Source organism: Mercenaria mercenaria, chromosome 6 (genome assembly GCF_021730395.1).
Source record: "Mercenaria mercenaria strain notata chromosome 6, MADL_Memer_1, whole genome shotgun sequence".
Taxonomy (NCBI): domain Eukaryota; kingdom Metazoa; phylum Mollusca; class Bivalvia; order Venerida; family Veneridae; genus Mercenaria; species Mercenaria mercenaria.
Window position 1 is genome coordinate 65273582 of NC_069366.1, and position 27353 is coordinate 65300934.

Here is a 27353-nt window from a genome sequence, read left to right on the forward strand (position 1 = left end):
TCAGTTGAAATTTTATACTTCTTGAAAACCGTGATACATCATTTTTTAGCTGCTTTAATCAAATACAATTATTTTCTGCTGCATGCCATAATCTGAGGGCCTAAAATGAAAACTTCATATAGCTGTACTTTTTAAACAGTTCAAGTGATGTTTGTACCATCAAGATTACAAGCATGGTCATCAGTCTGCATTCCTCAGTTTTAGTTCTAAGAGATCAGATATCAAGAAATATGATCTGGCTGAAAAAAACAAAAACAAAATAAACAACAAACTTTATTTGGGTTCTTGCAGGATATGGATGAAGCCTAAAGACATGGATGGTTAGCCAGAATTTAAATTACATCATTCGCATGAAATGCGTTATATTCTTCTTACCTTTGATGTTGTATTTACAGTAGACAAAGCAGCAACACAGGGTACAATACATGATCAAAGGCAATGGTCTATCCAAGAATGTGCTGATATATTTGCCAAGAGTTTAGATACACTGAAAACTGATCTCGCTAAACAGGGTGATGGTGGAATGCTAGTGTGGGATAAGGTAATTCTTTATCATGAGCTTCTTTGTTACATTTGTCAGGCTCATGATATCTTAAGTTTGAACCTGGTCATCATTTAAATGCAAACTCCTTTTTGGAAAGTTTAGAAAAGTGCATATCTAGGAAGAATAATGAAAACATACTTTAAAAAGTAGTGTTTATGAACATTCATGTACATACAAATTGTACCAAAATGCAGAAAGGACACTGTCTTCAATTTCAGACTTAACATCCTTGCAAGTTGCATCAATGAGAAAACAATAAATAATTAATAATTTTTCACAGGTAGCACACACAATCAAGTTAATAAATGAATTTAAGAAGCTCTCCGCATGTTCTCTCTACCTGTTGATGATTGTTTTTCATGTTTATATTGTGAAATGTTGATTTGTTTTTATCTAGGTGTATTTACATAAAATCTGTTCTGTGCTTGATATCACATACAATAACTGTATATTATACTACAAAATCAGTTATTTCATGGGAACAAAATTTTGTGTTTTTATGCCTCCGGATGTGGGCATATTAAAATCGCACTGCCTGTGCATGCTTCCGTTTAAATTCTTGTCCGGGCTGTGACTCTGCCATCCGTAATGGACTTTTGAAATAACTTAGCATGAATGTTCACTATAATGAAATGATGTGTCATGCATAAGACCCAGACCCCTAGCTCCAAGGTCTAGGCCACACTCTAAGGTCAAATGTAAACAGGGTCTGTTTCGTGTCTGGACCATAACTCTGCCATCCATGCAGGGATTTTGAAATAAATTGGCATACATATTTACCATAATGAGGCAATATGTCATGCGCAAGACCCAGACCCCTAGCTCCAAGGTCAAGTTCAAACTTAGAAGTCAAAGGTGTTGGGATTCAATGTTTTGGAATGACCGCTCCGATAAATCCACAAAAATAAATCCCCAACAAGTAGTAATGATTTTACAGTTACTGTAATATTATAAAAATTTTAGGATGATGATGCTGCTATGGACTTTGTTGCCAGTGCTGCCAATATAAGAGCACATATATTTGGAATAGCAGAAAAAACAAGATTTGATATCAAATGTAAGTTGAACCTACCTTATTATATAATATAGCAGAGAGGTTAACTTTGAATATTTTGTTACTGACTTTTAGTGTAAAAATCAGCTTTATCAATAGATTTTGAAAGGTATTAAGGTTTGTTTCTGAACATCTGTATGGTTGGCAGCAGGGCTCCGGAAATTTTGATAACTCAATCGGTCCGAAACGTAAATCCTGACATCGGCGCTACCCCACCCACCGCATTCCCAATATTACATATTTTGTAAAACGTGGTAGGGTAAAGAAATAAGCATGTCATACATTAAAACTGAGTTACCAGTCACCGCGCGTTACCATACAATGAAGACAGTTATTCAGTGTTATGTGTGATCGTTTAAATTTCGATGTTTTTCCGAGATAATACGAGGCATCTTGACACCGTGTGCGTAACTAGTCTAAAAGCCAACGCACGTGACTTCGATACCGTATACACGGCAGATACTTTGTGATGTTTCCTCATTCTTTGACGGAATTCTATAAAATACAATGCGTCAAAGTGAGTTACACGACACATATTCTCTGCTAAACAGCCTCAGTATTTATAGAATACTCTGCCGCGGACCGAATGTAACTCTACTAGAAATAACTGAACCAGAACATGCTGAAAATTTGCTCAATGAGGCTTGGCACTGATCAGTCCTGTACAGTTTGATGGAAATCTGCCTAGTAATATAAGGGAACAAAACTTTATAAGATGAATAAAAGAACACAACTCTGCTGAAAATTACCTAACCCAAACATACACTATACTATGCTTGGCAATGACCAGTTGGTGTAAATCGGCATAATATTGCAAGAGGAGTTCATCATAGTTAGCAAGAAATTTCTTAGTAGAAATGGAGGCATTATTCATGAAATAATGAAGCCAGTGTTATGTCGTATGATATGGATGATGATGAGGAACAACAGTTACTATTTTAAGTCTGAATCAATCCATTTAGGAGCAACAGAGGTAGAGTGAAATTGCATTAACTAAAACTCTTAAAAAGGGGGCAGAATACATGAAATATTGCTCCAAGAATTATGGCCCTTGTGTCATATGATGTGGGTGGTGATGGGAATCACTAGTTTAATTTTGAGACAAATCTGTCAAATTATAATAGTTATAGAGGATATTACACAAGTGTCTTTTCATATTGAATTTATTCAACAAGTTTAATAAATTCAATGTGGAAAGTCACAAAATTTAATGAAATATTCTTTTTATCACATGTAAGCTTTTCCAGCCGAAACATAAGAAATTCTACTTTCTTTCACTATATAAACAAGTCAATGTTACCAACGTCTCCAATACTTTAAACGACATTGACGTCAAAGCTTTATTACACTTGTGTATTATCATTTTTACGTAATGGCTTAATTACACTCCCGCAACGTCAAACGTGATAAACTGATATAAAGTGAAAGTGTACAAACTTTTACCGTGGTGAAGCTGGGGAATCAATCACCTACTTTGTACAGCCAAGTTTAAAACCATAAGTTCAGCTGCCAAAATTACTGATTTAACCCCCATTTTACTATAAAATGCAGGGACAGGGCATATGACTGTCTCTATGACTGCCCTAGGTCTAGCCGAGATTATAACCGACTTGCTGCTGTGATTTATCAGAATGAACACACTGAAACTTACAAGTTACATGCTGTATTCCACAATTACTCCAATATTTTCTTGTGATTTTGAAATAAATTGTATATTGACGATATTTGCTACAACTGCTGTGAAACAGAACAGCATCTTTGGCATACATTTATGTACATATGACGACATATCGATCTCTATCACATTTGTTGTAAGACTTTGGAGCAAAAACTGTTACATGAATTTTAAAAGTAGTGTTATGACATGATGACACTGAAGGCATTTTAAGTATAGAAGATGTTGGTTGAACTGACTATCATTAATCAAACTCAAATAGAAACCTGATAAAATGCTCCACATAGTACCACATCCTAATATCATTTTCAACTAGTTTATCAAAATCAATAGGAAACAATCCTATAATATCCTCTATGTTTGTCAAATACTGCAAGGGAGATTGATGTTGGTAAAAACAAGAGCTGTCAGACATGAAAGGGTGTTTGGCTATTTCAATGCTCAGTAATGAAATACGACATATTGGAAGGAAACTAGAGCTAAAGGTACTGGAATGAATAATACCTCCAGTTGGACAACAGTTTGAATCAACTGCATTTAGTAATAACATGAGAGTAAAAGTGTATGAAAAATTTAACCAGAATTCATAAATATAAAAAGGACATAATTTGTAAAGTATTTCTGATGGAGTAATGCACAATATGTCATATGATGCCGATGACGATGTGGAACAAATGTTTTAAGACCGAATAAAATCCTATCAGTAACAAGTGATAAAACTTAGTGTTCGTCCCTTTTGGTTGTTGGCAACAGTGTCAAGACTAAAACTGCTTCAAGGCATTTATGAGCTAAGAAGCAAAAACTATTTTTACTTGAATTTCATTTCTGACCTTTACTGACAAGGACAGACCATGTACATGACATATTGTCTCATCACGGCAGTATTAAAATAATCCATCAATGCACATAAAAGTAATGGAGCTGAAACAAATTTTTACTTGACCTTCAATAATGACCTTGACCTTTGACAGACAACCATGGGTCATGTGTGAGACAAATAGTCCAATCATGGAAACAATTTCTATGTAGTAATAAAACAACAGCTGTTCGTAAGACAGCCAATACTACTTAAATTGTTGTCCAAGATACAGGAATATTACCCTAAATGTTTAAATATCTACAGAGTTTCAATCTAATATCTGCATTAGTTTTGGAGATAGTAACTTGCCTACGAACCTTTAACAAGGATTTTCTAAGTCCAAATGGGGGCATAATTTGTCCAAAATGCATGTCAGAGTTATGGGACTTGATGCTATTACCTATTTTTTCAATCCCAAAGACACAAGTGAAGTTTCAAATCAATATCTGCATTAGTTTTGGAGATACTAACTTGCAAGCAAAACTTTAACCAGGATTTTCTAAGTCCAAAAGGGGGCATAATTTGCCAAAAATACATGTCAGAGTTATGAGACTTGATCTTGTGAGGTTGGTTGGTTATTGACCTAGAAAAGAAAAAATAAGTTTCAAAGCTATATGCCTTTAAATAATAGCTATATGTACTTGCATGTGAAACTTTTACCACGATTTTCTAATTCCGAAAGGGGCATAATTTGGCCAAAATGTATGTCAGTGTTATGGGACTTGATGCTTTACATAGTTTTATAACCCTGAAGATACATGTGAAGTCTGAACTCAATATCTACATGTTTTGAAGATAGTAACTTGCATACAAACTTTAACCAGGAATTTCTAATCCAAAAGGGGGAATAATTTGGCCAAAATATATGTCAGAGTTATGGGACTTGACACAGTGAGATTGGTAATTGGCATAGAAGAAGAAAAAAATAAGTTTCAAATCTTAAATGATAGCTATATGTACTTGCATGCGAAACTTTAATCAAGGTGTGACGCTAACACCGACACAGGGTAAGTAGAATAGCTAGACTATTCTTCTTTGAATAGTCTAGCTACAAATCCTTCAATGCAATTAAAAGTAATGGGGCAGAAACAAATTTTCACTTTACCTTAAACAGTAACCTTGACCTTTAAACACAAACAAAATCATGTGCAGACACTGTCTCATCATGGGGAACGTTTGTGTGTACCACAAAGATAATCCATCAATGCAAGTTAGGAGCAGAAACAATTTTTACTTGACTTTCAATAGTGACCTTGACCTTTGACCTAAAAGCATAATCATGTATGTGCATTATCTACATATTGCACTCATACTCTATACACATACAAAGTTTTATGAACCTAGCTTGAACACTTCGAGTAACTGGAGGATCCAGATTTGCAGAAAGACAGACGGACGGGAACTAATAACAGTGATGCAGTGAAAGTGCATTTAAACTTTAACCAAGCTGCTGATACAGATCGTAGGGGTGAGAAGATAGCTCTCCATATACTTCATACAGAAATCAAAAAGGAAAACATGAAAATCTATCTTTATTTTCTAAACTCAAAACAAATAGGATATATATTCTGTACAGTATGACTTAAGTATATCTGCCACTGTTGCTGATCTTGTGTACCTGGTCCAATGAAGCTTAACTATCAAACGTTCTCCAACATCTCTAGACAAATGTAAGACCATATAAGATTCTTTCACTGGTTTGTAGGTGCAGATGGGAATTTCCAGCCTCGAGGGTAACTGTTACGGTTGGAGCCTTGTTACCGCCTAAACAGTTACCCGAGAGCCGGATATTCCCATCTGCACCTATAATCAGTGACAGAATCTTTTACTTGCATACCGATATCAAGAAATAATAATAAAAATAAAATCAATCAAATGGCTTTTTTTTTTAGAACTATTTCTTATAGCAGCGTATTTAAACAAAGCACGGGAAAGCAACGTCCGTAAACAGGAAAGACGTCATGACGTTTCAAAGACAAATAACAATGTTTAGTTCCGGTTTTGTTTTATCAGTTGCAGTGTAACGTTATGAATTTTTGATAAAATAACGTGTTTTGAATCAAGAAAATTTATACTATCAGGAACATAAATATAAATAACTACATAAATCTTCTACATATATGTAGTTCTTAATATGTCATTTAAAGCATGAGAGTCATCTTACACCCTGGGGTGTAAGATTAACAAGAGGGCCATGATGGCCCTATATTGCTCACCTGTTATCATTGCACTTGAGGAAAGAAGGTCCTCAGAAAAATATCAAAGTCGAAAGAACAGAAACAACAAAGGGAAGAAATTTAACCAAAAAGAAAAAAAAATTATTACAAGGTATAGATATGTCAAAATACACCTAAAAATTGGAGGTACCATCCATGTTGTACCACAAAAAAGTGGTCTCGGTTTTTCCCTATGGCCAATAATAAAAAAGTTACTAAAAATAAGCTATTTATAGTAACGTAAAAGGGAAGTAATTAAAAAAAAAATATTGTAAGTGAACAAAAGAAGGATCTGCCAAATAAATCTGTTGACATAAATGAAATTTCAGATCAGTATCTTCATTAGTTATGGAGATATACCCATTTTAATTTGAAATAAAGGGAGGTAATTTGACATAAAACCAGTCCATAGTTATCTATGCTGATTGTCTCAGTCCAACTAATAAAAATAATGAAATTTCAAATAAGTCCTATAAGTACTTACTGATATAAATCCATTTTGATTACAATCAGGGGAGGTAATCAGATATAAAATAACTCTGGAACCTATGATTGGATCTGATTTGTCATGGAATCCAAGATTTATTGTTGTTGAAGATATTTTGGAAGTTTGTATCAAATTTAAACCATAAATGAAGTCTCTATATGGCTGCAAAAGCCAAAATAGCCAATTTTGGACCTTTAAGGGGCCATAACTCTGGAACCCATGATGGAATCTCGCCAGTTCAAGAAAGGAAGTAAGATCTTGTGGTGATCTTGTGTGTAAGTTTGGTTAAAATCAAATCATAAATGAAGCTGCTATTGTGCAGACAAGGTCAAAATACCTAATTTTGGCCCTTTTAGGGGCCATAACTCTGGAACCCATTGAGGGATCTACCCGGTTCAAGTAAGGAACCGAGATCTTATGGTGACACAAGTTTTTGCAAGTTTGCTTAAATTCAAATCATAAATGAAGCTGCTGTTGTGCAGACAAGGTCAAAAAAGCTAATTCTGGCCGTATCAGGGGCCATAACTTTGGAACCCATAATGGAATCTCGCCAGTTCAAGAAAGGAACCAAGATCTTATGGTGATACAAGTTGTGTGCAAGTTTGGTTAAAATAAAATCATAAATGAAGTTGCTATAGTGCAGACAAGGTCAAAATAGCTAATTCTGGCCCTTTCAGGGGCCATAACTCTGGAACCCATAAAGGAATCTGGCCAGTTCAAACAAGGAACCAAGATCTTATGGTGATACAAGTTGTGTGCAAGTTTGGTTAAAATCAAATCATAAATAAAGCTGCTATTGTGCAGACAAGGTCAAAATAGCTAATTTTGGCCCTTTCAGGGGCCATAACTCTGGAACCCATAATGGGATCTGACCAGTTCAAGAAAGGAACCGAGATCTTATGGTGATACAAGTTATGTGCAAGTTTGGTTAAAATAAAATCATAAATGAAACCACTATCACGCAGACAAGAAATTGTTGACGGACGCACGCACAGACGACGGACGAAGACTGATCACAAAAGCTCACCTTGTCACTATGTGACAGGTGAGCTAATAAATATCTGTCATGTGTTTACGAATCGGATAGAAATAGCCGTCCCGAGGGCACCTGCGCATTGGGCAGTAATGAGGCTTGCCGAATTACCGCCCATGCGCAGGTGGCCGAGGGACGGATATTTCTATCCGATTCGTAAACACATGACTGATATTTTTTCTTGCATATCGAATACATGTTAGCATTTAATTCTGGCAGATTATTTTTCTTGCATACCGTACTTTTTCAAATAACAGGTAGAAATACTAATGTAGCACTCTTTCTTATAGTAGAGAATGAACACAAAGGGAAATTAACGTCCGTAAGCAGAAATAACGTCATGTAAACACATGACTGATATTTTTTCTTGCATATCGAATACATGTTAGCATTTAATTCTGGCAGATTATTTTTCTTGCATACCGTACTTTTTCAAATAACAGGTAGAAATACTAATGTAGCACTCTTTCTTATAGTAGAGAATGAACACAAAGGGAAATTAACGTCCGTAAGCAGAAATAACGTCATGAGGTTTTGCGTTGCGCACAATAACAAAGTTCCACTTAAGTTTTATCGTTTGTAGCGTAACGTTATATTCTTATGGTAAACCAACGTATTTTGAATCGAGAAATATACTACAAGGTACGGAGAGAAACTATCAAGGTGCCTCCTTTGTTTCGTATTTTTACATAAATGATATATTATCAGTGCATCAACCACTAGTTGTCATTAACAGCACGAGAGTCATCTGGCATAGGGGGTGCCAGATGGGCTTTGCCGACATGGGTAAAATCATTGGAAACGCCAGTCTGGTGTGCAAGAAGGATTTTTCCAGCACCGGTAAAAATACCGGAAATCCCCATCTGGTATGCAAGAAAATCCTCTCTTTGATATTGATAAATGAATATTTTTATGGTTATAATAATCTATTTCTATATGCAATGAATTGAAAATTATTATCTGAAATAAATCTAAAGTGGTGATTTTGTTCAGGGAGAATTTATAAGTATTCTTTAGACACTGTCCAACAAAACAAGTCTATTCAGCATTGACTATTTGAAATCTTTGCCTAACACAAGCTTACATACAAAAGCTTTTGCAAAAATTTCCAGGTAGAAAAAGGGTCATAATTTTGCTTAAATGTAAGCCAGAGTTATGAAACTTGCCATGTAAGATCAACCCATGATGCTAAAGATGTGTGGAGAATCATAAAAACATTTGCTTAAGTTATTCCTGCCACAGGAATCCTGCGAAACATGCTTACATGCAAAACTGTCACAAATGTTCTATGTTGAAAAGAGGCATAATTTTGACAAAATAAATGCTGTAATAATGTAACTTGCCACATGAGGTCATCTCATGACGCCAAAGACAAGTTTTAAGTTTGAAAGCATTTGACCAAGTAATTTCTGAGAAACCTACTTACATGCAAAACTTTAACCTTAACTTTCGTGACACAGATGAAAGGGCGATTACAAAAGCCTTACTTAAATACTATTTGAAAAAAAAAATCAAATAGTCAAGCTAAAAATCAAGCATTTCAGTTAAATAAGAAATCATTTGTTCTTTGTTCAAAACTTTAACATTCACTAAATTTAAACTCTTTTCATCTCAGGCTCACCCCCATACTGCTACAGAAGGTCCATATCAAACTCTTTTGGAGGAAAACAACATACATTGTACATTATAACATTCAAATCTGTATTAAGCCATCAACTAAGGGAGAGAAACAGTGTAGTTTAAGGCAGATGGCTGCTGAAGTCAGCTAATAATTAGAACAAAGTGTCAATTTGGGAAATCAGCCGACTGACTGATTAAAGGAAGCGATGGGCTGCTTGATACAGGTGGTATCTACAGCAAGTATTGATGAGGGTATATTTCCTCCCAAAGTGTTTGATACTGACCTCTGTGTACAGTCCCATCACAGGCCAGACTATATATCTTCCTCAATAAAAGCAAAACATGTACTTAAAAAAAAAATCATCTATTTTTCCGCTGTCTTTGTTTTCTTTTTTCCTTATATTTTTCTAAAAATTCCTCTTTACGCTGCTTTTCCATCACTTCCTTAATAGTTTCCAATGTTTTGGCAAGGTCTTCTTTATCTAGTTGGTCTTTAAGTACACTTGGCCTTGATGCACTGTAACCCATGAATAAATTATAGGCAGGGGTACTGGTGAAGTTTTGTTCCGAAACAGTTACAGGTATCCCCTTGATCTTCACATTGCCCTTCAACTGACGCTTTTCTATCCTTACTACATCACTCGGTTTGAAATACACTTTCTTTCGATATACTCCGTACTTTAACATTACCGCTACAAACTCATTGGTTGACTTATTATAATACAGTCGCACAATTACTGTTCCAAGATAGCGAAGAACACTAATCAGAATCCCCAACATTAAAAGTGATGCAGTGATAGCCGAGTCCATTGGGTCTATGGTGTCAATCCACTTAATCCGAGTGACTTCAACGTTTTCTAATTCTTTTCCGTACCAGAACTTATCAACAACAATTTTCCCGCACAATGCTAAAACTGAGATAATTAGTATAAATATCACGGGTGTCCACCAAAAATAAAGTTGTATATTGCTACTACAGTAGATAAATTCAAATTCTGGTCCTATTTTGTCCTTTTTATAATCAGGCTTCATGTGGGAACTCCCTGAGCTACCGATTAACTGTCTCTTTTTGATCAAAGTTCGCTTTGGAACTGTGAAAACTCCATGCCTGTCAATATGAGTTGATCCTAAAGCTGCTAATTCTTTCTTCCATATTAAAAATGGACTGCTTCTCTGAAATACAATCGGATGATACAATACAATCAGCAGATAACATATTATAAAACACAATATTTTTTACATTAAACACTTACATCTATATTCTGAAACAAATCTCTAACATGATGTAACACTATACTAGTACATGAAGCTCTCAATTTTTACAAACCTAATGCGATCTTCAAGCTATAATTTTACATAGAAACAGAACTCTGACTGCAATCTTGCCAATAGTCAATTTCAAAACTGTACTCAAAAGCAACAAATCAGACGCCAGACTTTTCAGACAGGTCTCAAATATTTTTTTATAACCTTAGTCCCAGGTCATGTTTTCTTGAGACAGTCTATAGCCAAGACTGTTTTAATCATATCCTTTGAGTCATCCAAATAAAAAATAATGTTCTTTATGTCTCAATTATCATTTACAGATATACATAAACTTACTGTGTACATGTATACATAAGCTTACTGTATATGGAAAGCTGTAGTCACAATTAAATAACATGTCTGCTAATAGTCATTTGTTTAAAAAAACTTGCAGTTCTTTCAGTTGCATCACATATCCATACTGTGATTCCTATACACATTTATATTATGTTTACACAGATACTACATACTTACTGAAAGCTTTTCTAATATAAACTATGGGTATAATATAAATAAGAAACTGCATGGCCCCCATACAGCTTCACTTGAATGGAAGTGGTAACTGATATGTAATGTTTGGGTAAATGTTCAGACCTTTATGTCATGGTCATGACAGGGGAAAACATCCTATTGACCTTTGACCTCAGACAAGAAAAATACCTATTAACCTATGACCTATGAGTATGACTGTGACCTTCAGACCAGGGCAATGTTGGGCGGTTAAAGCCACCACCGGTTTTAACCGGTTAAAACCGCCCCGGTCAATATTCTCAGAAGTGGTCAATACCGGTCAATACTGGTCGATTGGTCAATACTGGTCAGTTAGTCAATACTGACTGCTAAGATATTTTGCAGAGTTTATGAACAATTTAAATAATGACTGTTAAGAGCATTTGGGGCTTGATGAAGGTGGTTGCATGCATTATGTTTTAATTAAAACAACCTAATCAATACTCCCAAATTAGTCAAAGTGGTCGATTTGTCAGTACTGGTTGATACTGGTCATTAAACTGCTAATTTAACTGAACTTCATTTGTAGTAAGTGTTTCTGTAGCAGTTAAGTGTTTAATTCACAAGTTTTTACTGGAATATAAATCCAATGAAAATTGCTGTGAACAAGTGGACCCTTTCATGGAAGTGGTTTAATTGTGTTTTGATAGCAACTGTCACATTGCTGGTCACCAGGGGTCTAGGTGTTGGGCATGACACATCATGTTACTGGCTATATTTCTGCCATGTAATATTAGAACCCCTTCAAAGATGACAGAGCTATGGACCGGATAGGAAGTTGACCTTTGACCTCCAAGTGTGATCTTGACCTTTGAACTAGGGGTCCCAGGATGAACGAATGGACAAACACTAGCAATTACTCCGTGGGGGGGGGGGGGGGATAAAAATCCTTCTGTCAGGAGTCCACCTATGTCTTTTTTACTCATTTTCCTATATTTAAAATAATAGGTAAAAAAAAATCTTTGTTTACAAATTTGCAAGTTTTGCTGTTCAATTTCCCATTTTTTTATGTTTCCCTGGATAGTGAAATAAGTCAAATCTGAGGAAGCAGGTGTTATCACTGTAGAGTTTTCCAATGTGGATAAGAATATTGGTCAATGTTTTAAAGCATGGTTAACAAAAGAGATGGAGTGAAAGTGTATTAAAAAACATTAAAGTATAAACTGGACATCATTCATGGAATATTTCTGCAATATCAGAGATAGAGTCTCATAAAGTGTATCAAAATTTTAACTTAAAACTCTTAATTACAAATAGGGCATAATTCATGAAATATTCATGCCAGGGCATTTGATGTGGGTGATGATGAGGAATAACTTTTTTAAGTTTGAAACAAATCCGTTAAGTAATTTCAGAGATAAAGTGAGAGTGCAGGAAAACTTACCTTATAGTCATGCTAAAAACTCCCAATCTGACAAGTACAATGTACCAATCAACATACAGGTAACACTGAATATTATACAGTTATTGACTTATGTGGAGGTCAATATGTGTTTTTAGGGACCTGTAAAAATGATACTGACCTCGGACTGCATCCTTGGTCAATATAATTTTTACAGGTCCGTAAAAACACATACTGACCTCAACATAAGTCTATAATTGTTATATTATATGCCCTTCTCAAATGCACTCATTTGACTGGCCCATATTTCATACACACAAGAAAAAGTGATACCACAAGTCATTGTCACTTTTGCGAGTCAATATAGCTTTTTGCGGACCCGCGTGTGTACCCCTTTCGACCAATCAAATGAGCCCTATTGAGAGGGTTTATAATATATCCAATTACAACCTGATACTTTTCATTGAATCACAGCATTGTACCAACCTTTCCTATGGAAGCACTTATCACACGGCTGATCTTTGTTGAACTGACCAGGCAGTATGACAGAACAGACATCTCTATCAGTGACGATGATAGCAGCCACTGTGTCTACCGTGACTGGTAACCACAATGTTGAAAGTGTAAAGCATATCCTATTGTTTTGGCATGTTAACTCTCCTCATAAGGCCTGAAAATATAATTCAAGAAAATATTAAAAGAAATCCTAAACATTTAGATAGTCAGTATTAAATGAGACATAAGATATTGCGTTTCAAATAACTTTTATAATCTTCTATAGGACGGCAGCTCTTCCAAGTATTTTATTTAAAAGAGATCCCCTGTCAAGAACACGTGATCTTGCAGTTATACAATAAAACTGAAAACTATCTCTGATAAACGAAAGTAATCTTAGAAATAATCATACAGTGGTACACATTTTTGTTAATTTGATCTAATAATTCACTATGTAAATTCATATTGCATATACACAATTTAGCATACACAATCATGTAGTTAAACAATGCTTGACATACATTTTTCACATCAATCAATCAAAATATCTGTTGTCAGTAGTTGAATCAGGAACTTTGTACATTGTTTTCTATAACGCTTATAAATGAAAACATGAAATACACGGTCAGTATCTGCAATAGGAAACACTGAGAAAAAATGACTGGTGCTACGAAGATAAAAGATAATTTTGCAGTTGCTCAGTATATTCAGTACCCATTTGCTCAACTGTATGTTTTAGGTGAGATATAAGCAGCTGAATGGGCTAACTAGTGTAAGAAAACCCTCTTCCCAAGTGAACTTCCACTCTTGAAGCAATTTTTCATAATTATAGCATTGTATTTCTTATTTCAAGTACTTATATATATACTCCCATAATTGTCCCCAGGGATGATTACGGGAGTACATATAAAAGCACTCAGCAGGGTTTTTTCTAGCTAATTTGGGAACATAGCCTATACCCCCAAAATTGGGAATTTTTACGCACAAATGTTCTAAATTGGGAAATATTTAGTCCCATAGGATATAGTAAGGATGCATTTAAGCACTTTCTCATGCACTTGTTTCACATTGTACAATCTCTTTAACATATTTCCATTACAAAACTGTCCATAATTTGGTCAATTTTTGTGCAATTTTGATGTAATTTTTTTCAGAATGTAGATTGGGAATTTTTGCACTCATTTTGGGAAAAATACATATTTTTTGGCATTGGGAATATAGCCGAATAACGGCTATAAAAACGGCCGAAAAAAAAAACCATGCACTGGGATAGAATAACAAGCTTTTTATAATAAATTTGCTAAAAGAGGGGAAGTTATCCCTGGAGAGAGGGTTTTCTTGGAGTCATCAATGCTTTTAGAATTGGGGCTTGACAATCTTTCAGGGTGACTGTGTTTAAACGTTTAAATACGGAATGAAAGTTATAAATGATCCCAGTGGACTTTTAACTAAGAAAAACATATTACAAATAGGGCTGGGACGATATCAAAATTTTGAAACTGGTTAATCATTTGTATGAAATCGGATCGAACCGGTTAATTGACCGCCATATTGAAAATGCTGTTTTCTTTCCTGGCGACCTTATCAAGGCACTTCCAACAAGCAGTGTGATAATAATTCATATTTTGGTGTATTTTATTTCAAATATATCACAACAGGCAAATCAGAGACTACTGATTATGTTTAAGTTGATGAGTTTTAGCAGAAATATACTGCGGGTTTATGTGCTGGTCAAAGAAAAGTACTGAGATAAGGTACCATTCGTGATGTTTATTGTTCAAGAGCGATTAGCAGTTTTGCAAAATTGAAACCGGTTTCACCTATAATCGAATCAGATCCAGTTAATGGAGCAATCGTCCCTTAGTCCTAATTACAAATGATCCCCAGGGAATTTTACCTAAGGTAAGTAATGATTTAAATTAATTAACACAAGTCAACATTCATTCTGTGAATTGAGCCAGGTTGAAATAACATACCCAGGCTTCCCCTAAAATGTTCCTCCTTTACAATGCTGTTTCTAACAAATTCATGAGAACCATGTGAAAAATAGTTCCCACAATTGGCAAAAGGTTTTCAGTTTATTGCTCTTGGCTTACACCACATTTCAATGTGGCAGAGGGTACAAGTAAATCTTTAGGTGGAAGTTTTAGAAGAACAACAAGAGCTGTCAGTAGACAGCGTGCTTGACTATTCTCAGTGCTTGATAGTCTACTGTAATATAAGCTATGAGTAAAACTGTAACATTACAATAAGCATATAATATTCTAAGACGAAAACGGGCCATAATTCAGACAAAATGCTTGATATAATTGCCTCCTCCTTTTCACAGACTGTGGTCATGATGGTAAACAAGTATGCAAAATATGAAAGCAATATCTCAATGAACTTTGAAAATATTTGGGATGGTACGCAAACTTTAACATTTGTTCTAAGTCGAAAAGGGGCCATAATTCAGTCAAAATGCTTGATAGAGTTGCTTCCTCCTTTTTACAGACTGGAGTCATGAAGGTAAACAAGTATGCAGAATACGAAAGCAATATCTCAATAGACTTTGAAAATATTTGGGGTGGTATGCGAACTTTAACATTTGTGTGACGCTCATGCTCACGCTAACGCGAGTAGGATAGCTCCCCTATTCTTCGAATAGTGGAGCTAAAAACTGATGTAGGGGATATCTATCTATCTTCTGTCTTCCGTTAATGTCAAACCCCTCATGGGGACGTAGACATTTGGTATGTCAAGTAACAAAGAATATTAAAAGACTGAATTGTAAAAAGGTAGTTAAAAGCAAGGAAAATAGCTTGGTTAAAAGTAAAAGGTTAAAAGCAGCTATCAGTCAGTTTACGTTGAGACATGATCAATACAGCAAATGGCTGCACTGAACTGCTCAGGGGTTGGGAGATGGACAACAGCAGGAGGGTGATAATTCCAGTGATACACTGTTCTGTGGCTTCCCATAAATTTTGCAACGTATGATATTCACTGTTACAGGTATGGTGACACTAAATGTAGACTTTTTCAATTGAATAGGTTCTCCTGAATTCTTGTGACTAGTGAATAGTTTCTTTGTGACAAATAAATGATGCATACTATTTTTAGCTAAATCCGATTTCTTTGTGCTCGCTTTGAGGCTTTGCCTTATTTCATATTAGCAGAGCTACTGGCGCCGCAAAGCCGCGCTGACAGCGTCACATTACGGTTAAACGTATGAACAAGAAAACGAATAGAGAGATCTAACTGTGTATACTATCGAGTTGAAAATTCGTGGTTCTTTTTTGAATTGGTGTTGTTCGGATTTTTTCGTGTGCTCTATGCACATAGTAATTAATCAGTAAAGACATCAGTAGACGCTTACTGTTTACGAAAAGCGTCTCGCTTACTGCTTTGAATATTGTATAAAAATGTAAATGCGTGCTTGATAATAAAAAATTAGAGCTAAATACATTTTCCACGAAGAAAAAAGAAATAAAATACAATATTTTCATCTTGAAACGACTTTCGTCACGCTGCCATTACCGAACTTTATTATATATACTTATGTTTGACATGATGACGTCATAACTCCACAGTGGTGTAGTGGTTAGTGAGTTCGCGTTGAAAACCAGAGGTCGTGAGTTCGAACCTCACCTGGACCAGATTTTTTTTTCAATTCCTTTTTTTATTTCAGTTTTTCTTCTATTATTATGAGTTTCGAAAATATTGTATAACTAAAGTCATTCATGTGAAATTTAACAAGTGTTTAGTTTTGATGTCTGGTTCCAATGTAGTGCCTGTGCAGTAGTCAATAGACATAACTTTAAAAACAAAAAACAGCTTTAGGATCAATTAGAAGTTCAGTAAATAAACAAGGTTCTTCGAGAATTTCGGCAAATACTGTTTTTCTCAGGTAAAATTCTGATCATTAACTTTTAAAAATTGCTAGTCTTTTGGGTTTAAAACAAGCTTTGTACAGTCATGTAAATGATTGTAATTTTCCCATACCAGGCTCTATTATAGCAGTATTTTTGACTGAAAGTTGGACACAATCATTCTTCCTTACAGAAAGAACCAAAATTTGACAATAATGACTTATAAAAGAATTACAATAGTCATTTCCAGGATTACGTAAATTCTAATTTCTATTAACTTCGGAATTGAAACATTAACATTTTACATTAAGTCCTTATTGCCAAACATTCTCACGCAAAGAGACAGAATTCCTTCGGCTACTGGCCTAATGAGATTCTGTTAGGTTTGAAGCTTTTCAATTTGAAGGAGTTATCATTTGTGACTGGTTTCCAGTATGATAATAATTTATGTAAAATTGTTGATGCAGTACGTTTTAATAAGAATGACAGAACTTATTCAAATACGTTTTCTTCATTATCTTGGTGCAGATTTTAATCTATATCGAACTTTCTTTTAATTATATACAGAATATCTTTCGAGTATTTCACATGTCAAGAATTAAATTTGATGCAGTCTAAAACATGCATTCAGAAATCATGAATTATCATTAATACTTAATATTCTAATAGATCTAATAGAACATAAACTTCCTAAACAAATCCATAATTCCAGACAATTCCAACACCACTCCTTTAATTTTAAAGGGGCACTGTGATTTTTCAAGGGAGCTCTGCCTTTTAGGTAGCACCTAATTTCATATTATATATATGGATGGAAAGAATTTTAAGGGCTGAATCGATAGACACCAACAGCAGATATGTGTTTTTGTCGGACCTGATGACAAATTATAGCCTGGCTGAAAAGGTGACAATAGCCTGGCTGAAAAGGCACACTTTATTTTCTTACTGAACAGATACGTTAATTGGTAATTGCTTAAGGTACTTGAAAGTTTTCAATTAATTCTGACTCTAACCACGTGCATTTTAATGCAATTAACAATGAATTTGTTTACCGGCGGATTCACCTTGCAACTTACATCCTAAATTATTTATCTCGGACAGGTTGAAAACAGAATGAATCCGATTTATGTCAAAATGATAATGCCAAAGATTTTTAAATACCAGAAAGAGAGATGAAACTCCCAACCGTGAAACATCGGGTATTTCCGAACCCTTCGTACACTATTGCGTAAAAAGGCCAAAGGTGTATATTGCAGTGTCATTTGCGAATAGACGCACTTTAAAATGGATATTTTGTGGGAAGTCATATTATATGCGCTGCGGAACTCCAGAAGAGAAAGGTATGGGCTCTGACCTTGTACAGATTTTAGTAAGATATATATATACAGATTTCTGCTAATTGTCATTTGCCACTTAAAAAAATAGAAATGCATAGCGTTATATCTAGACGTCTTCAAAACGACACAAGTTCAGACAAAATACATTAACCTATTTGGTATAACCTCAAAGGCTTATCAATAAATCAGGAGTCCTGGCCCTGTGTTCACAAAGCATTTTTCCGTCTCAGCTGAGTTTGAGTTTAAAATATTAATATCAGTTTTACTAGAACTTCAAGGTTAAATACCAACTGAGACTGACCATCAATACTGAATAGCCACCTGAAAATAGTTCTTAAGTTAAAATTTACTCTAAAACATGTTATTTAGAAATAAATGACAAATAAAGTTTCATTATCAAACTCAGCTGAGACTGAATGTTTTATAACCACGGGTCCAGGTCATTTGGGTTATTTATATAATAATTCCTCGAACGGCGTTACTATCTCTTTTTTGACAACATTTGTTTGCAAGGGACAGAATGACTATATCTTCTTCTTCCTTTCTAGTACAGACACCTTAAAGCGTATACTCGTACTGGACACTATATATAGTGTCTAATCACAAATCTCACTAGGAGTAGAATTCATCATGTGATAAATAAGACAGAAGTCAAGTATCAACACTTATTAGTCCCAGTTGGCTTTAAGAACAAAGAATCTCCCTCCTGTGTCAACAGATACCACCAAAAAGGAAAGCGTAGCGTCCACCTTTTAAAAGGACGAACACCAAACATACACGATGTCTCGGGTCATTACATCTTTTAATAAAACGTTTAAATGCTATTACCAGACTCGACTGAAAACGCCTGCAATGACACAGAATCTTCAAACATGTAAAAACATCTCCATAAACTTCTGGTTTTAATGTATACTGTCGCAGAAGTATTTTTAAATTCCCGTTAAATTTCAAAACCAAATGTGAATCACGATAATGATTTTCTTAAATACTATTTTTCGCAGTTGATGATAACGGTAAGCCCGCTGAAAGTCTTCATTTGTAACATGTATGATAAAGAAGACTGACTTTCTCCTTCTGAGTATAATTGCTAGGGAGTCGAAGTATCTGTAAAACATACTGGATATAATCATAAATGCTACGAATGTCCTTTTTATGTTTTATTAAAGGTATACTAGGTCGACCCACATTTCATATTAAAAACATGAACAAGTTTTCACAATATTTGAGAAAATGCCCAGCCGTTTATCGATTTCGTACATTAATATATATTGTTAACGTTTTAGTTTACACGTACTTCAGCCATTTTTGCCTGTTCAAAAAAATACGCTATACACACATTTGGTGTTTATTAGAAAATAAAAACATTGTCACCCATTGCATAGCGTCTTGGCAATTTGTTGTAAGGTCTTGTCGGAATATGTTACTATCGTACCTCACAAAATATTTGAAGTACAATATAGTATTTTAGATTAGATTTCTGTTGTTTTTTTCCTGCTTTGAGCGTAATAATGAGTTTGATGTCCTTTTAGAGCAACATCACCTGATACTGGTCATTTCAGTGCACGTATTTAAGATATGTGCACCGTTAAACTGCCGTTATGAATGGATCCACGTCACGACGAATAGTTTATATTTTTCCCTTTTGAATGCTGAAATGCGAGGTCCCTGCATGTGTTGCGCTTTGTTCACAATCTACTGGAAGTTCCCCCGGACACAACAATTGTCTCACCAGTAACGTATGAGGCGTCTTTGGACAGAAGGAAAGAAACAATCCCTGCACATTCATCTGGTTCCCCAAATCTGTAATACACCGATAGTTGTTTTATAGTTGTTTTTTTTTTTTACAAAATCCATAATGCAGTGCTTAATCAAGCTGTTCTTGGAGAAATGTACATTTTATCATAGCTAACGGAATAAAACCGAGTTTCTTGAAGACTTCACACAAAGATAAAACACTAAACACTTTGTATCATTTAATTATTTTTTTATAGGATTTTAAATGTCATGGTTTGCCCAGGAAATTCCTGTATCTATAGTTGCCAAAACAATAAACTAAAGCATGTATTAAGACTGAACTAAATTTTGTCAAATATTTCTGAGAAAAGTATTACTTGCAACATCTATCAACTAACGTTTGTATGTACTACCTCCCTTTATATAAATATATATTTTGTACATAGATATTTAATTCTTTTCAATTTCAACAAAATTTAATTTTTACTTTTCCATTTGACAGTGATTACGCTACTGAAAAATATACAAAGAAAGATACATTCTTTTTTTTTCCAACTGTTTCTTACTTAATCAATATATCTAGTTTGTGCAACCAAGACAGACAAAAGGGGTTAATAGAAATTGAAACCCGACATTTCTTTTTAAACTTAAAAACAACTTCCCTAGTCTACTGAATGCCTAGATTTCTTAAATATATATTTTTGTTTTCAATTTTACACATATGTTACAAAGGTAATTTTTTGGTGCAGCAACCAGCTTAAAAAGATTTAAATTCATTTCTGTTTGATATCGGACATCTTAAATGCGTAGGGACCACAAAAAATGTACAGTTTCTCTCAAGAAATGTTCAAACAAATCGAATGATTTATATTCCTGCAAGACTTTTTACCTTTTTAACGGGATGCTTTTCTTAAACTCGTCGGAGGCTTCATTCTTCCAAATCTTAAATAAAATCAATATAGTTTGAGAAGCATAACAAGAGTTTTGTCATACAGTGGCTTCATTCTTCCATATATTATTACAATCAATAAAAAAGAGAAGCATTCATAACACAATCGTGGCGACTTTATTCCTGCATTAAACAAAATATAAAATAATATAAAGTTTAACTTTTCTACAACATACGAACTTCAGTGCAAAAGTTTATTTTCCACATGTATACGTCTATTCATGCATTTAGTAGTGTGTTAACCCTTATCATGCTGGACACGACTGATTCTGCCTAAAAGTTGCGACCAGTCTAGATCGTGATCAGACTGCACAGTAGGTTAAGGGTTAAAGCTGCGCTGTTTGGCCAGAAGACAGTTTTCCACTCCGTAATGACAATATATAATTGGAAAAGCAATTCTCTTTAATATCCGAAGGATACCGAATAAGCACACGCTGGTACGTGACTGCACCGAAATTGCCGACTGTCATTTTACTTACAGCTTCGCTGAACCTGGTTTTGATAAGTCCCGGTGCAATACAGTTGACACGTATGTTCATCCGGGCCAGCTGAGGGACAAGGGCCTTCGTCAGTCCAAACAATGCAGTTTTACTGGTTGAATATACGCCCATTAGCTGTGTAGTTGAAAATACATGTATTTATTTCTTATTACGATGTATGATAGAGAAAAGCAGTCTATGTAACGTTTTTGTAACTTTAATTAAGTGTGCAGACAAAATCCACAATTAATTCATTATAAACATAAATAGATAAGACAGTAAAAAAGGAAGCCAAGATGAATACCTCGGACGGCGAGTAGCCACCATTTGAAGAAACAATGACGATTGATCCACCCCTGAAACAAACATATTTGTGACATGTTACCACTGTTAAAACAGACTTCGAAATTACATTAAAATGCATTTCCCCATTGTCACCGGAGTGTCGTGTTTTGGTCAAATCAAAGAGGTCTTTCCTTAAAAGTCATAATCAAAATGACAATTATTACTTATCTGAATATTAATTAAGGTAACATCATAATATGAATAAATAAAATGATTAAGTGGTGTTTTTTTTTTTGTCTAGCTTCATTTCATGCTCTTCGGCTCTTGTTTTTCGTGTTAGAACTTCAAAGTTTTCGCCGCTCTCAAATGCATGTCTGGTTGCATTTTTTCATCTCTCTGCTGTGTAAAGACCTCCAAAACTTGTCTCCTTAAGACTCTTAGCATTTCATTCCTCTCATCTAAAGTAAGGCTTCTTTTTGCTCATTTGATAAGTTCGAATCTTCCAAAATCAACGCCATATTGTGTTTTCATGTCTGCTGGCGACAAGTGACTCTGCCTTTGTGACAAGTGCTCTAAAATATTTCAGAGTAGTTTTCCTAGCTATCGTCAAAATAATAAAACAACACTCTGCTCCGTTCTGGTATCTAGTCGTACTGAAATCATTGATCGTAGATATCAATAGGAACCGTTCCGACTGTCTTTAGACACGTACCAAACATTTCAGAACACTACTTGAATAAGAGTATGTACAGAATGATAGAAATAGTCAAACGAACAAGACCAGCGAGAAACAAATTCTACAGAAATGCGACTGCTACATACGACGTATTTTAGAAGCACATACATTTTAATGAATAAAATATTACAAAATGTACAAGATTACCCTCTTTTTTCCATGTATGGCACAACTTCTTTGATAAGGAAAAATGTTGCTTTAACATTAACCTCGAATATTTTATCCCAGGCGTCTTCTGTAGACTGTTTGCAAAAAGAAAAGGTTTCAGATTTATAGCAGTTTTTCGATACGTATTTATTAGACAGTACACATAATTAAAAACAAAAAGTGGACCCTTAATGACTGTCGGCAATTTCCGTGTGATTATGAATACTTCGTATCCCGCGTCGGCATTCTCCGGCGGTCACAAAGCAGGTGGATTTTCTTACCTGCCGGAAAATGCCGAAATCGCATACTCGTAGAATACGTAACTGAACGGTCATTGACGATTGTCATTACGGATCTAATACCTTAAAGGGAAAGGCAATGTTGTTCTTATGTTAATTCCATCTGCTAAGATTTCTTAAATCATTTTAAGAACTAAAATCAAGTTTGTTATGAGCATTTAGATATTTGATCAAAATGGTGGCCATTTTGTTTCCATGGCAACAAAAATAAAATGGCGGATTTATTAATTTTCTACAACATAAAGTTTGAACAGTATTTACTTATTTCTGTAAAATATGTTTTCTACTTTTTTGCAAATGAAAGAAACCACCTTTTTCACATCTTACACTCAAGAAGCATATGAAAGTAATCTATTCAAAAGGTTATTTACTAAATAAAGAATTTAGCAGTGTGCAAATGACGTCATAAACACACTAAAATGGCTGCCTCCCTGATCAGCCATTTTCTAAAATTTCAAACCCATATCCTTTTCAACTGTGGTCCGATGATGAAAATTCTTTCAGCGTTATGAAAGGCTTTTAGGTTGGCTTAGATGGCTTTAAGGTAATGAAACTTTGCAGAAATCCTTCCCTTTTTTTGTTTTAGAACACCAGTGGATTACTGTCTTGATGATGAATGGGATGAAACCACAATTATTCACTAGAAGAAACTTATATATTCATGTAGTCATTATGTTGCCTTTCTTTAATATCGATTTTAAAGCTCAAAAAGAACAGAATACACCAAAGGCTATATTTATCTACAGCCAAACCTGTATCAAGCAAGCGGCTAAGGGAGTATCATAATTTGGCTTCTTAAGGCAGGTGGTTGCTTAAGTCAGATCAAATTAGAATAAAAATCAATTTAGAAAGTTAGCTGACTGGCTACTTATGGCAAATTGCTGGTTAGTACAGGCGGCCACAAAGTCAGGTGCAACTGTACTTACATTCAGTATGGGACCAAATATCGGGTTTACTGCTGCATTTGAAACAAGCAGATCGATCCCACCAAATTCACTCACCGTCTGAAACAGAAAATTGTTAAAAAAGACGCGATGCAACTACTTCATTCCTTCTACCATATGACGAACAAAAGGAACAATAAGAAATGAGAAAAAATAACATTTATCCTACCCTCATACAAGATATAGCACAAAATCGGCCTGCCTAATAAACTTTGCTTTATCTAGTCAGTGTCAAGATATCACTCGGGAACTTCTGAAATCACATATTTTATCAAAATTTTGCACTGAAACCATCACCATTGTATTGGAAATGTCTGAACTTAGAAAATGAGTGGTCAAATCAAAGGTTTTTATCCTGAAACAAAAAAGTTATCGCTTTTTTTCACTTTTACAGCATTTCAGCCGGAAATTTTGAAAACATTTTTTCCGCAGTTTTCATTGAAACTGTTATCATTGTATTGGAAATGTTCTAACTAAGAAAATAAGTGTAATATTAAAAGTTTTTATCCAGAAACGAAACAGTTATTGCATTTTTTCAATTTTATCCACAAATTGAATAATGCAATTCCAAACGTCATATATGAGTCAAGTCTGCACGATTTTGCTCTTTCCAACAACTTTTTCCCAATTTTCTGAGCAGGTAGGATAAATAGAATATTAGATTACTGTCTGAAAAAAAAAAAAATTATTAGGCTCGTCTACGAAAAAATATAAGGCTCGGCAGAGCCTCGCCTAATATATTTTCTTCAACTCGCCCAATAAAGTAACCTAATATTCTCTATGTATATAGTAGCTGGCTGTCTTAGCCCGGTAGTTGGTAGTTTTAAGAAACTGAACATGTACGTTTGTAAGTCGAATGTCACAATGATGACTAATAGAGGTTATAGGTCGTGTCTTATTTAGTCATCTTTCTTTGAAAAATCACCTGTTCAATCATTTTCTGCCTATGTTCCTTCTTCGCCACGTGACATACTATCCCCGACACATTAAGCCCCCTGCCTTTCAATGTTTTTACGGCTTTGTCAACATTTTGTTGTTTCCTACTACTTATCATAACTTTAGCACCATCTTCAGCAAGTCGCTCTGCTATTGAAAGTCCGATTCTGTACATGAAAAGAAAAAAATCTTTTGAGAAAATTTCTCAAAGAACTGATATATATCTATCTATATATATAGTCCCTGCTGGCACGATTCTGACACATAGGCATTGTACGTACACAACCTTAAGATGTGAAGAAATAAAACTATAAAGAAGATAAGATAGCAGAGTCGTGCTCGTGAGGTCATATATTATGTGCTCTAGATAGCGGAGTCGTAAGTCATAGATGATACAAACAAGACAGCTGAGTCGCGTCCATGAGGCCATGTATAATATACACAAGATAGCGGTGTGTGCACAAGACAGCCGAGTCGTGCTCATGGTATAATATATGAAGCGCACAATATAGCTAGCCGAGTCGTGCTCATGAGGTCATATATAATATACACAAGATGCTGAGTCGTGCTCATGAGGTCATATATAATGTACACAAGATGCTGGGTCGTGCTCATGAGGTCATATATAATGTGCACAAGATGCTGAGTCGTGCTCATGAGGTCATATATAATATACAGAAGAAAGCTGAGTTGTTCTCATGAGGTCAAGTGCAAAAGATAGCGGAGTCGAATTCATATATAAAGTGCAAAAGATAGCTAACGACGCGCTCATGAGGTCATATATAATACATACAAGATAGCTACAGTCGTGTTTATTAGGTCATGAATAATACACACATGACAGCTAGATACGTGCTCTTGAAAGGTCATGTATAATACACACAAGATAGCTACAGTTGTGTTAATTAGGTCATGCATAGTACACACAAGATAGCTACAGTCGTGAATAATACACACATGACAGCTAGATACGTGCCCTTGAAAGAGGTCATGTATAATACACACAAGATAGCTACAGTTGTGTTTATTAGGTCATGCATAGTACACACAAGATAGCTACAATCGTGAATAATACACACATGACAGCTAGATACGTGCTCTTGAAAGAGGTCATGTATAATACATACAAGATAGCTACAGTTGTGTTTATTAGGTCATGCATAGTACACACAAGATAGTTACAGTCGTGTTTATTTAGTCATGAATAATACACATGGAACAGCTAGAGTCGTGACCAAGAGATCATGTATTACACACACAAGAAAGCTACCGTTGTGTGTATTAGGTCATGCATAGTACACACAAGATAGCTACAGTCGTGTTTAGTAGGTCATCAATAATACACACATGACAGCTAGATATGTGCTGTTGAAAGAGGACATGTATAATACACACAAGATAGCTCTACAGTCGTATTTATTAGGTCATGCATAGTACACACAAGATAGCTACAGTCGTGTTTATTAGGTCATGAATAATACACATAAGACAGCTAGAGTCGTGTTTATTAGGTCATGAATAACACATAAGACAGCTAGAGTCGTGCTCATGATGCCATGTTTTATACACACAAGATAGCTACTGTCTTGCTTATAAGGTCATGAATAATACACACAAGGTAGCTACCGTTGTACTTATTAGGTCATGAATAATACACACAAGATTGCTACCGTCGTGCTTATTAGGTCATGAATAATGCACACAAGACAGCCAGTGTAGTGCTCATGAGGTCGGGTATAATACACACAAGATATCTAGGGTCGTGCCCATGATGTCATGTATAATAGATGTACACATAAGATAGCTAGCGTCGTGCCCATGATGTCATGTATTATACACACAAGATAGCTTGAGTCGTGCTCAAGAGGTCATATAAATTACAACTCCACACTTCATGTAAATTACAGTAAGTTATCGTGTTTATCCGTAGATCAAGATAAGAGTCTATAATAAACAAAACACAATATTAAATCATACCCATCAGATGAAGCTGTTACAATTGCAACTTTTCCAGTTAATTTCCCCATTCTTTACAGTTCCATGTACACATTAATTTTAATAACCAAACTTTTAATGTCGAACTCGAGTTCATTTTCTAGATCGAAGAGATAGCGGATAGGAGACAGTAGTGCGAGTACTTTGATTGTTACCCGTCGTACCTACCTGTAATCCGAGTGGTCTACCGCGGAAAGGTGACGGACTAAATATATCCGCAGTTTACAACAACTTTAATGTAACAAATTATATTGCAATAAATAGAGGATAGTTCATGAGTGTCTTTTTATATTGAATTTATTAAAGGACTTGTGAAAAAAAAATGCGAGGATATGCCCAGCATTTTATCAATTTTATTCAATCAGTTTAATAAAATCAAAGCGGAAAGATACAAATGTTAAATTCGTTTTATCAAATGTAAGCTTCTTTCTTTACCAATTAAATTCGACGTCAGTAATGTTTATAGTGCGTTTCCACTGTGTCTCTTGAGGATTTCTCATATACTGTAGGTTATCGTGGTTGCG

General features: G+C 35.0%; 3 protein-coding genes across 3 annotated transcripts in view; 1 reads left to right on the top strand and 2 right to left on the bottom strand.

Annotated features, from left to right (window-relative positions):
- Positions 1–27353, top strand: part of LOC123548562 (SUMO-activating enzyme subunit 2-like) — a 132605-nt gene that overhangs the window by 15762 nt on the left and 89490 nt on the right. The window contains exons 9-10 of the mRNA XM_053546864.1: positions 396–541; positions 1508–1600. Of these exons, the coding sequence (XP_053402839.1) occupies positions 396–541; positions 1508–1600 (239 nt within the window). The remainder of the gene's footprint in view (positions 1–395; positions 542–1507; positions 1601–27353) is intronic.
- On the bottom strand, positions 5652–18095 carry LOC128557815 (uncharacterized). Its single transcript, XM_053546193.1, has 3 exons — positions 18041–18095; positions 13132–13315; positions 5652–10661 (listed from the first exon to the last, which is right to left on the bottom strand). Exons 2-3 carry the CDS (start codon positions 13201–13203, stop codon positions 9849–9851), a joined length of 885 nt encoding a protein of 294 aa, XP_053402168.1. The 5' UTR covers positions 13204–13315; positions 18041–18095; the 3' UTR covers positions 5652–9848.
- LOC128557816 (dehydrogenase/reductase SDR family member 4-like) lies at positions 19470–26949 on the bottom strand. The gene is made up of 8 exons (XM_053546194.1): positions 26812–26949; positions 24824–25001; positions 23881–23958; positions 22656–22750; positions 21792–21843; positions 21488–21622; positions 20949–21001; positions 19470–20125 (listed from the first exon to the last, which is right to left on the bottom strand). The coding sequence occupies exons 1-8, from the start codon at positions 26859–26861 to the stop codon at positions 20011–20013; spliced, it is 756 nt and encodes a 251-aa protein (XP_053402169.1). The 5' UTR covers positions 26862–26949; the 3' UTR covers positions 19470–20010.

Coding starts and splice junctions, on each gene's coding strand:
- LOC128557815 (XM_053546193.1), bottom strand. CDS start 13,203: ATGTCTGTTCTGTCATACTGCCTGGTCAGTTCAACAAAGATCAGCCGT. Junction 10,662..13,131: donor TAAGTGCTTCCATAGGAAAG/GTTGGTACAATG, acceptor ATTGTATTTCAG/AGAAGCAGTCCATTTTTAAT.
- LOC128557816 (XM_053546194.1), bottom strand. CDS start 26,861: ATGGGGAAATTAACTGGAAAAGTTGCAATTGTAACAGCTTCATCTGAT. Junction 23,959..24,823: donor GGCAGAAAATGATTGAACAG/GTGATTTTTCAA, acceptor TTTCTGTTTCAG/ACGGTGAGTGAATTTGGTGG. Junction 21,002..21,487: donor AAACCAGGTTCAGCGAAGCT/GTAAGTAAAATG, acceptor ATTTTATTTAAG/ATTTGGAAGAATGAAGCCTC.